We start from the raw sequence: 12,020 nt of genomic DNA on the forward strand, positions 1-12,020 counted from the left end.
CTTGTTGATATTTTACTACAAATTACATTTCTATTACCTCATTTCAGTATCGTAAAAGCCAAAAAGATGCGTTCTGGCTTGTGGTTGTTTGAAATTTGTCAGTTTTTCACGTGACGTTTGACGTTTGAAAGATGACGCAGAGGGAACAAATTAACAAATGAGCAGGTTACACCACTCCAACAGCCCCGCGTGACGTACAGTGACCATGTGTCAGATAAATTATTTGTTTGGTATGTTTTTGTTGATTACATGTAACGTTTTACAAAAAAAACTTAATAAAAATATTTAATTAAATATTGTTACATGTTCTGTGATGATTTATTCTCCGTTATATGAAAATAAATTATAATTACTAACAGAATGCAACGCACTGTGCCCCTCATATGTCAAATGGCGAAATGTCAAAACGACACTGTCGCTCGTCACCTGGCCGTTTTCCGTCAACCTCGAGCTTTTTCGAAGCAAGCCAAAACGGTCGCAGCAAAACGCGTAACGACGGGGACGTTCCCTAAAATTTCGGAACCATCATCCATTATCTCTATTATCCAACGTTGTTTCGCAATCCAACCGTGGGCTGCGGGTAAGCGCGCCGTAAAGCAGCGGTGCAAAGGTGAAGAGACTGCCGGAAGCACATCAACATCGCGCTGCAGTCGAGAGCGCGTCTTGGGAAGCAATTCAGGGAGAGAAAGATGGATGCATCACGGCTCGGCCGCACAACAGCAGCAGCAGCTGCCGACGACGACCACCGTACCCGTGTGTGCGTTGCGTGAAATGAAATTCGAGTGTTGTGTGCTGCCGCGCTCTACATGCCAGCTAGTTCTGTCGCCCCGGAATGAACGAAGTGAATGCAAAATAAAAGCAATATTGTGACAACGTCGTGCCGTTCGGTATTGCGACAGTGGTGCCCCAGAACAAGCCAAGATACCAAATGCGCGTGTGTTTCTCCGTGTTTACTGTTTCGTCTTGTGTTCGTCCGGTATACTAGCAGAAGAGCGTGTTGATGCGCTGTAACCATCTTATCATCTAGTCAGTGAAAAAAGGCCCGGAAATTCGAAGCTGCCCCGGCGTTTGTTTACGTTACGACGGGCCCCCAGCAACGTTTGCATTGGTTTTTCCTTGCCCATTGAATCCCTCGCGGAACCAGCTTGCAGTAGCATTTTGAAAGGTGACAAGCCCGAAAGTGGGGGGTGCGCATTGCCGTATCCAAATTTGAGCAGACCGTTCGCGTAAAACGGCCCATCCGCGAAGCATCCGGTTACGCTGCCTGTTCGCACTTGTCCGTGTGGGCAGCCGAGGCTGTAGGAGCGCCACCGCTGCTACGCCAAGAAGAAGCTTCAGTTCCACGTCCAGGAACTCGTGCTGCGGGTTCGCCCAACAGGATCCAAAAAAAGACCCACACAGCAACCCAAGGGGTAACGAGGGAACGTAAACAGTGCGCGAACAGAACACGGCGCGTTGCTTTCCTTTTCCCCTGCTGGAAAAGGGCCGTGTGTTTTTGAAAAAAGCGCCCAAGGGTGTACATTTGGGTGAACAGGCAAAGAAGAAAAAAACAAAGAACACAAGGTAAAGCAAAAATACGACCCTCCGCGTCGCGAGTCTGATTCAAATCGCTTCCCGGGACGATTAGAGTTTCCGATTTCCCCCTTTTTTGGTTGGTGCAGAGGGGAACGGTGCAGAAAAGCCACCTTATTGTGCGTATTTCTTTGTGTGTGTGTGTGTCCCACGGTGTTATAGGTGTGCGCGCATGGTGGCTCTAGTTGCGCTATCAATTATCATTGCCGATCCATGCGCACCGGCGCATCGAAAAGTGTCTAGCGGGCAGTAAATGTGATCCTCGCTTTTCGTCCCCCCTCCCAGTGGTAGGTTTATGTATGTATGTTTGGCGAAGAAGAAGAAGCGAGAAAGAAAACTCAAAAAGCGAAGAATCCCATCATTGCACGTGCGGCCTGTGGGTCCTAGCGCGATTGAGCGAGATAGACGGCGCAGAGCGAACGAGAGAGAGCACACCCTTATGCTCCGTAGCATAGCAGCAGCACCCCTAGAGTGTGGCACCGGTGGTGCGTACCCTATTGCGTGTGTTGCCTAGGTGAGTGGCAGGCTGGCGAGGCAGGCAGGCTGTGCACGAGAAGAAAAGGAAACACACAACAAAAAAAATAAAGCAAGCACGGAAGGGGCGCCGCCGCACAACCCAATCCTCGCCGCTTGAGAGCATAAAAGGAAGTGTCGAAGGGAGCTGATGGTGAAGAGAGGAGGACCGGTGCAGGAACAAAACATCTGCCGTGGAAATAATTATTAAACACACGGGCCAAACAGTACGACGGCATATGCTGCTGGCTTGATTGTCTTCTCTCCCTCTCGTGGTGTAGTGTGCGGAAGAGAAGAGAACAGGATAACACGATCAGAGCAGAGAAAGAGAGAGAAAGAGAGGAAAGGACACTCGCACATCAACACGTGCAGCAACACCTTAGTGGGAGGGAGAACGAAGACTCGACGGTGTGTCCTTAAGCGCCATCCCGTGCCGGAGTCGGTCGGAAGTGGGATCTATCTATTTGTGTGTGGGGTCGGACCCTCTCTCATCCATATCCTCATATCATCCCAGGATCAATTTACGTCTGTGTGTGTGCGTGTTTATGTATTAGGGAGTACAAATCTGTCTCTCTGCTGTGTCTGTGTGTAGAGGAGAGTTGATTGAACTTTTGCATACACTCCACGAAAAAGGACATCCCTAAAAGCAGAGCGACGGATCGAGCGATGTCAGCAACGATGGACACATCGGACGATGATAATTCCGAGCATTCGCAGGGAGAGAAAGGATCGAGCAAATCGCGCTGGACAAAGCATGAGGTAAGGAAGGGGGAATTCTCATATTAAAAAAATAGCATCTTGTTTTGATTAGTTGCGCTCGGTAATTATTAAAAATTGTTTTCTATTTCAACAGGATGCCGCCCTCAAACAGCTGGTAGAGCAGTACGGTGAGCGGTGGGACATCATCTCGAAGCTGCTGAAGGATCGTACCGACGTGCAGTGTCAGCAGCGCTGGACGAAGGTGGTGAATCCGGATCTTATCAAGGGACCCTGGACGAAGGAGGTTAGTGTGTGTGTGTGAAAAACAAAACTCAATTGTACTCGCAGCGCTCATTGGATGGGAACATTGGGCAAGAAAACCGATGGGCAGCTGGCTCCTCGAACACGCGTGATCACTCACTTTGCGGAAACATGACCAGCTGTCACTGCCACTGTACTGCTTGATCAGCAGGAGGACATGTTAGACCGTCGACGAAGACGAGGCGGGTTTTAAATATCATATATTTGAAGAATTTTATATTTCGTCGCTCAAATCCTGCCAAGCTCTCAGCGCTTCAATTTTTCATTATGGTAAAATATGAACTTTACCTGTTCTCATCATATTCCAGCTCACAGACAAGTCACAACATGTTTTCACTTTACCTTGCGACCCCTTTTTTGTCGAATTTCATCCCATGCCTGTTTGAAGTGCTGCGAGCATGTATTACAATCGGCAAAAAACACACACACCTTAGAACATGCGTGTGTGTGAGTGCCGCAAAACAGCGCAAAACAGGACCCCAAACCCATTCCTTCAGGGGTGTTTTCGCCCATTAGCTTTTTTTTTTGCTGGTGAGAAAGAAATTGCACACTAACAAACTAAAAACATCCTACCGAAAGGGGGAAACTACCTTGCCCGCATGCGATCCCATGAGGTGATGGGTTGGCCCAGTACTTTGTTTTATTCTTTTTCCTATTCCTGAATTTTTACCCCTTTGTTATGATGGTATTGTTCTATGCCGATCGTACTTCCTGCTTGTGGTGGTGCGTGATGATGGTGGTGGTAGTTGCGTTGCGCTTTTCAATGCGGGGGCGGGGGGGTAGGACGTACAGGTTACGGCACAGGAACGGTAGGGGGTTGATTAAGGTGTAAGGCGGGCGCTTGTAGACGCACCGAAACGAAAAGACAACCGGAAGTGGTGCTCCTCATGCGGGAGGATGAGTTGTTATTTTTTAGAGGAAAAAAACCGAAAAGATAGCGCAATGAAAGAAAAGTGGCGTAGAAAAAAACATTCTAATGAAAGGAAAGGGGGAAAATGCGCCCCACAAGTTCCTGTTGCCAGCAGTCTTGCGTGAAAGGAAAAGCTTTCCAACGAACGGAACGTCACAAAAGGGTGCCTTTTAAGATGAAAAAATACATCCAAACTCTCGACTGTTGACATGTGCACATGACAAATTTTAGGGTTGGATACAAATTTACATTCACCGAACCGTGTCCGATCACCTTGATGGAATCTGGCGAAGGTAAATGTTCGTCAAATAAGTTCCAAAGGGCTGAGATATCATAAGATTATCAGTAAAAGTTATAATTTGTGGAACGACGTACAATTGTTCCAAGGTCACCCTACAAGCTTGGAGATGGGTGTATTCGAAAGGGGCCTTCAAAACAAATGCCTTCAACCAAATCTTTCACAATTACCGGAAGCGAATTATTACAGCAATGTAGGAAGAGAAGAGAGCAAGAGCGACGATGCTGGAATACGATCCTTCTTGCGATGACGGTGCACAAAAACAGGTTTAAAAGCGTTCTCATTTCGCTCTAGTGATTGCTTAATTAGGGTTTCTTGTTAAAGAAGCACTCTACTAATGCTTTCCATCCATTTTTTACCCCTCAATTCCAGGAGGACGACAAGGTGGTCGCACTGGTTGCCAAGTATGGGCCGAAAAAGTGGACCCTGATCGCGCGGCACCTGCGCGGGCGCATCGGCAAACAGTGCCGCGAGCGATGGCACAACCATCTCAACCCGAACATCAAAAAGTCCGCCTGGACGGACGAGGAGGACCAGCTGATCTACGAGGCGCACAAGCAGTACGGCAACCAGTGGGCCAAGATCGCCAAGCTGCTGCCCGGCCGGACGGACAATGCGATCAAAAACCACTGGAACTCGACGATGCGCCGCAAGTACGAGGGCCCGGAAGCGGCCCGCCGGCGGGTGAAGATGGTCGGTACGCCGAACCAGCCACCGAACCACCATCCCCATCCCCAGCTGCAGCACCACGACTATCAGCAGCAGCAGCAGCAGCTCGGGGCGGGCGATGGCGACCAGAAATCGAAACCACCGCGCTATCCGCCGAACGAAAGCTTGCAGAACATCATACGCAACAATCGCAAGAAGCCGTCGCTCGATGAGAACCAGTTCCGGGACGAGATACCGCTCGAGGAGGGTCACGTCGCGGGCAAGGTGGCCGTATCGACGGAGCAGGGCGATTTCCTCATCATTCCGCTGCCGGATCGCGAGAAGCAGTACGTGATCGAGCCGGTCTATCCGACGCGCATCAACGCGAAGCTGTTCGGGGACGGTAATGCGGCGCACAATAATAACAACAATAACAACAATGTAAGCGACGGGCAGGCAGCGGCCGTGGCCGGCTACCATCCGTTGGCGATCTCGGGCCAGCAGTTTCTTCCCGCCAATGTGGATCTGCACGAGCTGATCAATGCGACACGGCTGGACGATAGCGTTGCGTCGGAACAGTCGATGACGGAGCGCAAGACGACGCGCAACACTACGCCGAACATTCTGCGACGAAAGCGAAAGCTTAAGGATGATCAAGAGCTGGTAAGGACGCGTTCGAACGCGCGTGTGTTGTGTGTGTGTGTGTGCTTGTACGGTCAGTGGATTTTTGTGTTTTGTTTGGCTGAATATTTTATTTTTGTATGTTTTTTAAGTTTTTTTTGTCAATTTTGTTGCTTTTTGCCATGATCCATTGTGCATTGTTTCATATTTTGCTATTGTTTTTTTTGTATCGCTTACCCCTCGGCTAAGTAAACATGCACTTCTTAAAGGATTAGCCAGGTAAATGGGCAACGAAGAGGGCATTGGTACCAGCCGCACAGAACAACACAAAATTTGCTGCATCTACTACACACACCTTTACATATAACACTGATAACACCTTTTACACAATTGCTTACCACCAACTGTTACCACCACAATACACTATTAGCATGACCTTTTAACGATGCAGGCGCACTATACCGACCAGCAGCAGCAGCAGCAGCAGCAACAGGGGGCGGTTGGGAATGCAGGCGGTGGTCAGGGCAATCATGCGCACGCAGGCCAGGACGGTAATGCGCGCGGCGGTACGGACAAAATGCACCTCATGTCACCGTCCATTACCCCCATCAAACCGTTGCCGTTCTCCCCGAGCCAATTCCTGAACTCTCCCAGCCTGAACGTGTCCTTCGATCAGCTTCCCGCCAGTACGCCCGTCAAACGAGCGGCAGTTAAAGTATGTTTTCTGTTTGTTTCTTGCTTTTTCCTGTGTTTGTTTGGTATAATTGTAATGCTCTTGTATCTAACACTTTGCAATAAGCGCTGGAAAGACTTTCTAAATGGTGGCCATATTCTCCTAATTAATGTTTATACTCCTTTTTGTGTGTGTGTGTTGTTTCGGGTGCACAACAGAACGACACTAGTCTGTTAAGCACGCCAGTTCCAGCGAAGGATGTGTCGATCAAGATGGAAGCGAAGAAGGATCAGGAGAAGGCAGCTGAAAATGAAGAGGATGGCAAAACGAAAACACCGCTAAAGGAGAGCGGCAAACCTGTGCCGATCGAACCGCGCACGCCGACACCGTTCAAGAACGCAATGGCCGAGCTGGGAAAGAGACGTTCCGAAATGTGAGTTGTCTGCTTGCTACTCGCAAAAAAAATTTGTTTTATAATGGCGGAAAATCCTTTCACCCCTTCAGCTACATCCCACCGAGTCCGGCACGTATCGGCGAGGACATTGCGGAGATCATGAACCAAGAGCAGGCAAGCGAAACTTCCTCCACGCTGGCAAGTGGCAGCGACACATCGGCTGGCAACAAAACGGTCATCAGCAACAATGGCAGTGGCACGCAAACGACCGATTCGAAGGAAAACACGCTTCCCTCGCGAAGCGGACAGGTGTCGCCGCGCATGAACAAGAAAGCGTCCTCCTCCTCCGTCTTTTCGCAGCAGTGGGAAAATTCGGACATGAGCTTCTTTGCAGAAACGCCGGTAAGTGGATGGGGAGGAGGAAGCTCTATAAAGATTTATTTTATGTTTATTGTCTTTTATGTTTTTGTCTTCCTGCAGAGCAAGTCGCTTATCTCGGACTCGGGTGTGACGCTGTCGCCCTCGTTGCGCGATCCGTTGCGTGAAGCAGAGCTCCTGCTCGACGGTAACGAGGGTGGCAAGGAATCATCGGCCAAAAAGTCCACCGTCAAGTCACCGGTGGTAAGTTAAAAGCCCGTACTTTATCCCTTTCCAAGCGCCCCTAACCTAACAACCTCTTTTTTTTCTCCTTATTTTTGCAGCCCGTCGACCCGAAATGGGAAAAGTTTGCATGCGGCAAGACGCGCGATCACATGATCGTTTCGCAGCAAGCACACAGCTGCCTGAAAAAGACATCGCTCCAGCCACGATCGTTGAATTTCTACAAGTAGATGACGATTGACACACACACAAACACACGTGCGTGGTGTTGCTGATGTCCCCCTTTTTTGTGCAAAAGCAATCGATTTGAAATGGGTAGAATCGTTGCTCTTTAAACCTTAAGTTAAGTGTTAGGACAGCGGTACAGCAGCGTGTGCATCGTGCGCGTGGTTAACGTTAAGAAACGATTCTTCCTCCCGCGAGGTCGTATTCTTCTGGTGGTTAGTTTAGACGGGGGGAATTGGGGAAAAGGGACACGCAGAGCGGGGCACGCGTTGCTCTCTTACCTAAACTCCGCAACGGAGAGTTTTGGTAGAGGGCATCTAAAGTAGGAAGTAAGCGTTTTGAAACTAACCAAAAACCTCACCCTTAGCTAATAAGAAGCTAACTACTAACAAGCTCTTTTTTTACTGTACAGCGAACAAGTTCGTACAAGGAAAGATAGTACACACACACATACACACAAACAAAGGTACCATCATACAGTCAAGCATTAGGAAGGCGTAGTAGTAGTAGTACACATTTTACGATGGCATATATTTTGAACGATAGATAGATATATATATTTTTTGCTTCTTAAAGATTCCTTAAATGCGCTACAACACAGCAGGGAGCGGGAGGCAGCTTTTACATTTTGTCCCCCCGTTTTTTGATACACTTTTTTGACACACCGGATTTACAACTTTTGTCCCCTTTTTTCCTCAAAATTAATTTAACATAGGTATACAATACACTGCTTTTGTTATGACTTTTATATTTGTAAAATCCTTTTTGCGTTATTTTTTGGCCAGGACAATTTTGGATGACTTTTTTTTTTGGAAAAGACGACGATACAGGACACATTGACGATAGGAGCAAACGTTTATTATTTTATTATTTTTATTATTTGCTGTCAAAAGAAGGGATACGTTTTGTTCGACAGGAATTATATTGTAAAAATCCAGAAGAAAAAAACAATCATACTGTACATTGTTAGCCAGTCAGTGCGCGTGCAGGGGTTCCTTTTTTCGAGCCATGTAGGGCAAAATTGTGAGGACACAGTAATAGCGCAGATTGTAAACGTAAACACTATTTTAGAACCGTCGAAAGGTATAGTACATGTAAGCTCGGAGGAAAAAAAACAGATATTTTGAATAAAGTACTTCTTTGTATTTGCCCTCAAAGTACAAAGTGGATTTGTTTATGTTAGTCTGGACGAATGGTGGCATACTTCGATAAACATTTTGATTGGGCCAGTACAAATGCATTTATTTCTTTTACCATTTGCTTGAAATCTCTTATCGAGTGTGAAACTCCTAAAGAGAAATAACCGCGATTTTTTAAGCTGATAAAGTAAAGTAAGCGTAAAGTTCTTGCAAAACAAAGCAGCGACGCTTGAGCGTAAACAATTTTGAAAAGTAACGGTTTTGCCCGTGTATCGTATACACCTTGGGCAGTAACAATGGATGGTAGGCAGTTTGATTATGTGAGATCTTTGCATCGATAAGAAACTTTATATTAAAATGAAGCATGACTTACTTGAAAAATTAAAAACTTTAAGCGATTCATTACATTTTTCATCTTTTTACACATGGAAGATCCCTGCAGGACCAATCATATATACTCACCTTGGTCTCACCGGGCGCGGTATGTTGCTTGGGAAATGTTTACAAAACAAACCCGCTCCGCAGCATCACAATTTCCCGCTCAAAAGTGTTTGTTTGCGTGTTTAGTTTCTGTTCCTGTCCGGCTGCACGATGTCCGCGAATAAATTCTTTTTTGTGTTTAAAGGTAGGCCCAATTGGAATCATTTTTGCCACTGCACTGTTGTTGCTAAAACCCATTTTCTTGATTTTTCTTTTTTTTTTGTTTGCAGATTCCCTGATCGAAAGCGATGACGCCAGCATGAGCATCGTGTCGCTGCGCAATCCTGCGACAAGACACGCAACCAAGTATCTATTCCGGCGCAGCTCGAAGAAGCCGTGCAGTCTGTACGAAGTGAACTGCTTCAACGAGCAGCATCGCTCCTGGTTCATCAACGAATCTGTTTGCTCGAACGGCAAAATCTTCTTACCCACACCGATCGATCCGCTGTTTCTCGTGCTGCCCTATTTGGTGGAGCATTGTAGCGAACGGGCGGTGCCGTTGGATCAAATCCTGATAGACGATAAATTCCCATGCACCTCGCAGCTTGCCGAGGTGCTGCCAGCGGATCGTTTGAGCTTGATAGCGGATGAAAAGCGTGCCGGTTCAATTCTTGCATTGAAGTACAACGAAACGAAAGCACTGGAATGGCTAGTGAGTAAGTGCCATCGGTTGAGCAAAGTGATCGGTACGGAGGAAGGTCCAACGGCACGATCACTGAACTACATCAAGGAAGAGAAGGAAAATGAGAAAGATGAGGACGAGAAGAGCACACTGCATACGGCACTCGGAATCGTGAGTGATTATCTTTCGCTCGAGTTCGGGCGGAAACTTTCGGTGGCGCTGGGATTCCCCGAGGATGAAAACATCTCCAAGAAGCGCAAATCCGTGGTCGATCTGGAATCGGCCGTGGTGAAGCGGATTAAAAAGGAGGAAAATCACGATACAACCCCCATAAAGCTGCCAGCGGCTGAAAAGAAGGTCTCTGCCAAGGCGAAAGCGCTAGCCAAGGCGGCCAGTGGGTCGAAGAGTATTTCTAGCTTCTTTAAAAAATAAAATCCCCCTCCGTGTGTTGGGTGTGTTACGTTAAAATCATTATTATTACGTTACATTAGTGCGGAAAGCAATGGCCTCTTTGTGGATGGAGGAAAGTAATGGCTACGAGGAATAGTAAATACATAATTCTTTGGTTCGGTGTGTGCCTCTTTATGTGCCGGGTACGGGTGCTTGCAGTTCCTGCTGCTGGCACAGCGTCACTAGCCGCTCCTGCGCACCCTGCAGAATGTTCATTATCACAACGACCTTCTGCTTTACGCGCACCATACGCTTGAAGTATTCGTGCAGCACGGGATCGTTCTCGAAGTTGAGATTCTTCATCTCACCGGACAGTTCTTCCAGCTGCTGGCGCAGTTCGCTCTGTGTTTTGCTTGCCCCGCGGATGTTGTTTTCCAGATCGTCAATCACTGGTTTGAAGAGCCGGAAGAAGCCCTCCGCCAGGATGTCCCGGGTCGGGTTTTCGCACAGATTCTCCGTGTTGTCCGTCCGCTCGTCGTCGATCGATGTGAGCGAACTGTCCGAATGATCGTCGGCCATCGTGGGTGGGAATGTTTCTGCACAAGAATATTACTTGTAGTTGAATAATAGAGCAAATAAGCAAGGATTCATTCGGCGACGGCGACCGAAATTCACCTTTTTGGAAAAAGGGGAGATTTTTTCCACTGTTTGTTGTTATTTGTTATCAGTTGTTTGACATTTCTGAACCATTAGCATGAGGTGTATACGATAAGCTGTGCTGAAATGTGAAAGCAACGCAGTTGACGTTACAGGTATGCCCAAATCACTGCTTGCTTTAACTGCTTTTTAATGATTAACAACTTAATTATAATGTAAAAAACACTTTAATAAATATTATTTCCCCAAAAATCCTCCTTCGATGAGAAATATTTGGTTTCGCTTTTGGCAGAACACGTGCGAAAGAGATAGAGGGCGCCACTGGCACTCGCTGTGTCCCAACCTGTCAAAACTCCGAGCCGAAACCACGCGGTTTCCCATCGCTTGTTATTCATCTAGCGTTTGCGGCCAATGAAGCTAGCAGCCGAGGCTTAGAAAAACAAATATTGTAAATATATCCACTTTCCTCAACAAATTCACCTGAATTGTGACCAAAAACCAGCAAAGCATTAAAATGGTGAGTAAATTAAGCTGTTTCATAGTGAATTTAGGTGATATTTCACCCCGAAAGACGCTTGCAAAGGGTATCTTGTGAAACCGCGTGGTTTTTGCCTCGCGCTACCGGTGTACGGTGACTAATTCTCCTTATCTCTGTTGCACCCCTTTACTCCACAGACTGAAGAGGTTAACCCGAAGGCATACCCTCTGGCCGAACAGGCCCTCACCAGCAAGATCATGACGCTGATCCAGCAGGCGGTCAACTACAAGCAGCTGCGTCGCGGCGCTAACGAAGCCACCAAGACGCTGAACCGTGGGCTGTCGGAGTTCATCGTGATGGCGGCGGATGCGGAGCCGATCGAAATCATTCTGCATCTTCCGCTGCTGTGCGAGGACAAGAACGTGCCGTACGTGTTTGTGCGCTCCAAGCAGGCGCTGGGCCGTGCGTGCGGAGTGTCGCGCCCGATCGTCGCCTGCTCCGTCACGATCGACGAAGGTTCGCAGCTGAAATCTCAGATTGTATCAATCCAGCAGGAGATCGAGCGTCTGCTCGTTTAAGGTTAGGGTCCTTTCGGGAGGAAGGGACAAAGTACAAAGAAGAGTGTATTACCGAACGCATTTTATTCGATTGTGAGGGAAGATGTATTTCAAAGTGGAAGGAGAGAGTGCGGATAACCTATAAAACTAAGGATTTACGGAGTTGATCCGTAAAACACGCACAAAACCCGCCTTGTCGTTGGCCTCAGTCAGAAAGAAATTT

General features: G+C 47.6%; 4 protein-coding genes across 7 annotated transcripts; 3 read left to right on the top strand and 1 right to left on the bottom strand.

Annotated features, from left to right (window-relative positions):
- The first annotated feature begins 453 nt into the window (after positions 1 to 453).
- On the top strand, positions 454 to 8,647 carry LOC121596358 (transcriptional activator Myb). Of its 3 annotated transcripts, XM_041921225.1 has the most exons (9): positions 454 to 610; positions 2,600 to 2,844; positions 2,939 to 3,088; positions 4,686 to 5,624; positions 6,013 to 6,297; positions 6,474 to 6,688; positions 6,760 to 7,051; positions 7,130 to 7,270; positions 7,351 to 8,646. In XM_041921225.1, exons 2-9 carry the CDS (start codon positions 2,752 to 2,754, stop codon positions 7,477 to 7,479), a joined length of 2,244 nt encoding a protein of 747 aa, XP_041777159.1. In that variant the 5' UTR covers positions 454 to 610; positions 2,600 to 2,751; the 3' UTR covers positions 7,480 to 8,646. The 3 variants fall into 3 exon arrangements, with proteins under 3 accessions (XP_041777159.1, XP_041777160.1, XP_041777161.1); XM_041921226.1 differs by having other exon boundaries at positions 454 to 2,844; positions 6,034 to 6,297; XM_041921227.1 differs by lacking the exon at positions 6,013 to 6,297 and having other exon boundaries at positions 454 to 2,844; positions 7,351 to 8,647.
- A 447-nt stretch (positions 8,648 to 9,094) lies between these two features.
- On the top strand, positions 9,095 to 10,175 carry LOC121596145 (ribonuclease H2 subunit B). The gene is made up of 2 exons (XM_041920826.1): positions 9,095 to 9,238; positions 9,324 to 10,175. The coding sequence occupies exons 1-2, from the start codon at positions 9,205 to 9,207 to the stop codon at positions 10,145 to 10,147; spliced, it is 858 nt and encodes a 285-aa protein (XP_041776760.1). The 5' UTR covers positions 9,095 to 9,204; the 3' UTR covers positions 10,148 to 10,175.
- Positions 10,176 to 10,180: 5 nt separating this feature from the next.
- On the bottom strand, positions 10,181 to 10,887 carry LOC121596146 (SNAPIN protein homolog). 2 transcript variants are annotated; one of them, XM_041920829.1, is made up of 2 exons: positions 10,781 to 10,867; positions 10,181 to 10,717 (listed from the first exon to the last, which is right to left on the bottom strand). In XM_041920829.1, the coding sequence occupies exon 2, from the start codon at positions 10,682 to 10,684 to the stop codon at positions 10,298 to 10,300; it is 387 nt and encodes a 128-aa protein (XP_041776763.1). In that variant the 5' UTR covers positions 10,685 to 10,717; positions 10,781 to 10,867; the 3' UTR covers positions 10,181 to 10,297. The 2 variants fall into 2 exon arrangements, with proteins under 2 accessions (XP_041776763.1, XP_041776762.1); XM_041920828.1 differs by having other exon boundaries at positions 10,184 to 10,701; positions 10,781 to 10,887.
- A 246-nt stretch (positions 10,888 to 11,133) lies between these two features.
- Positions 11,134 to 11,979, top strand: LOC121596252 (NHP2-like protein 1 homolog). The gene is made up of 2 exons (XM_041921023.1): positions 11,134 to 11,279; positions 11,438 to 11,979. Exons 1-2 carry the CDS (start codon positions 11,277 to 11,279, stop codon positions 11,816 to 11,818), a joined length of 384 nt encoding a protein of 127 aa, XP_041776957.1. The 5' UTR covers positions 11,134 to 11,276; the 3' UTR covers positions 11,819 to 11,979.
- Positions 11,980 to 12,020: the final 41 nt, after the last annotated feature.

This window comes from Anopheles merus, chromosome 3R (genome assembly GCF_017562075.2).
Source record: "Anopheles merus strain MAF chromosome 3R, AmerM5.1, whole genome shotgun sequence".
In the NCBI taxonomy this organism is placed as follows: Eukaryota; Metazoa; Arthropoda; class Insecta; order Diptera; family Culicidae; genus Anopheles; species Anopheles merus.

Excerpts from the sequence above, each read along its gene's own strand:
- LOC121596358 (XM_041921225.1), top strand. The coding sequence starts at position 2,752 with ATGTCAGCAACGATGGACACATCGGACGATGATAATTCCGAGCATTCG. Across the intron at positions 6,298-6,473 it reads TCAAACGAGCGGCAGTTAAA|AACGACACTAGTCTGTTAAG; the intron begins GTATGTTTTCTG and ends GGTGCACAACAG. Across the intron at positions 7,052-7,129 it reads GCTTCTTTGCAGAAACGCCG|AGCAAGTCGCTTATCTCGGA; the intron begins GTAAGTGGATGG and ends GTCTTCCTGCAG.
- LOC121596145 (XM_041920826.1), top strand. The coding sequence starts at position 9,205 with ATGTCCGCGAATAAATTCTTTTTTGTGTTTAAAG. Across the intron at positions 9,239-9,323 it reads ATTCTTTTTTGTGTTTAAAG|ATTCCCTGATCGAAAGCGAT; the intron begins GTAGGCCCAATT and ends TTTTGTTTGCAG.
- LOC121596146 (XM_041920829.1), bottom strand. The coding sequence starts at position 10,684 with ATGGCCGACGATCATTCGGACAGTTCGCTCACATCGATCGACGACGAG.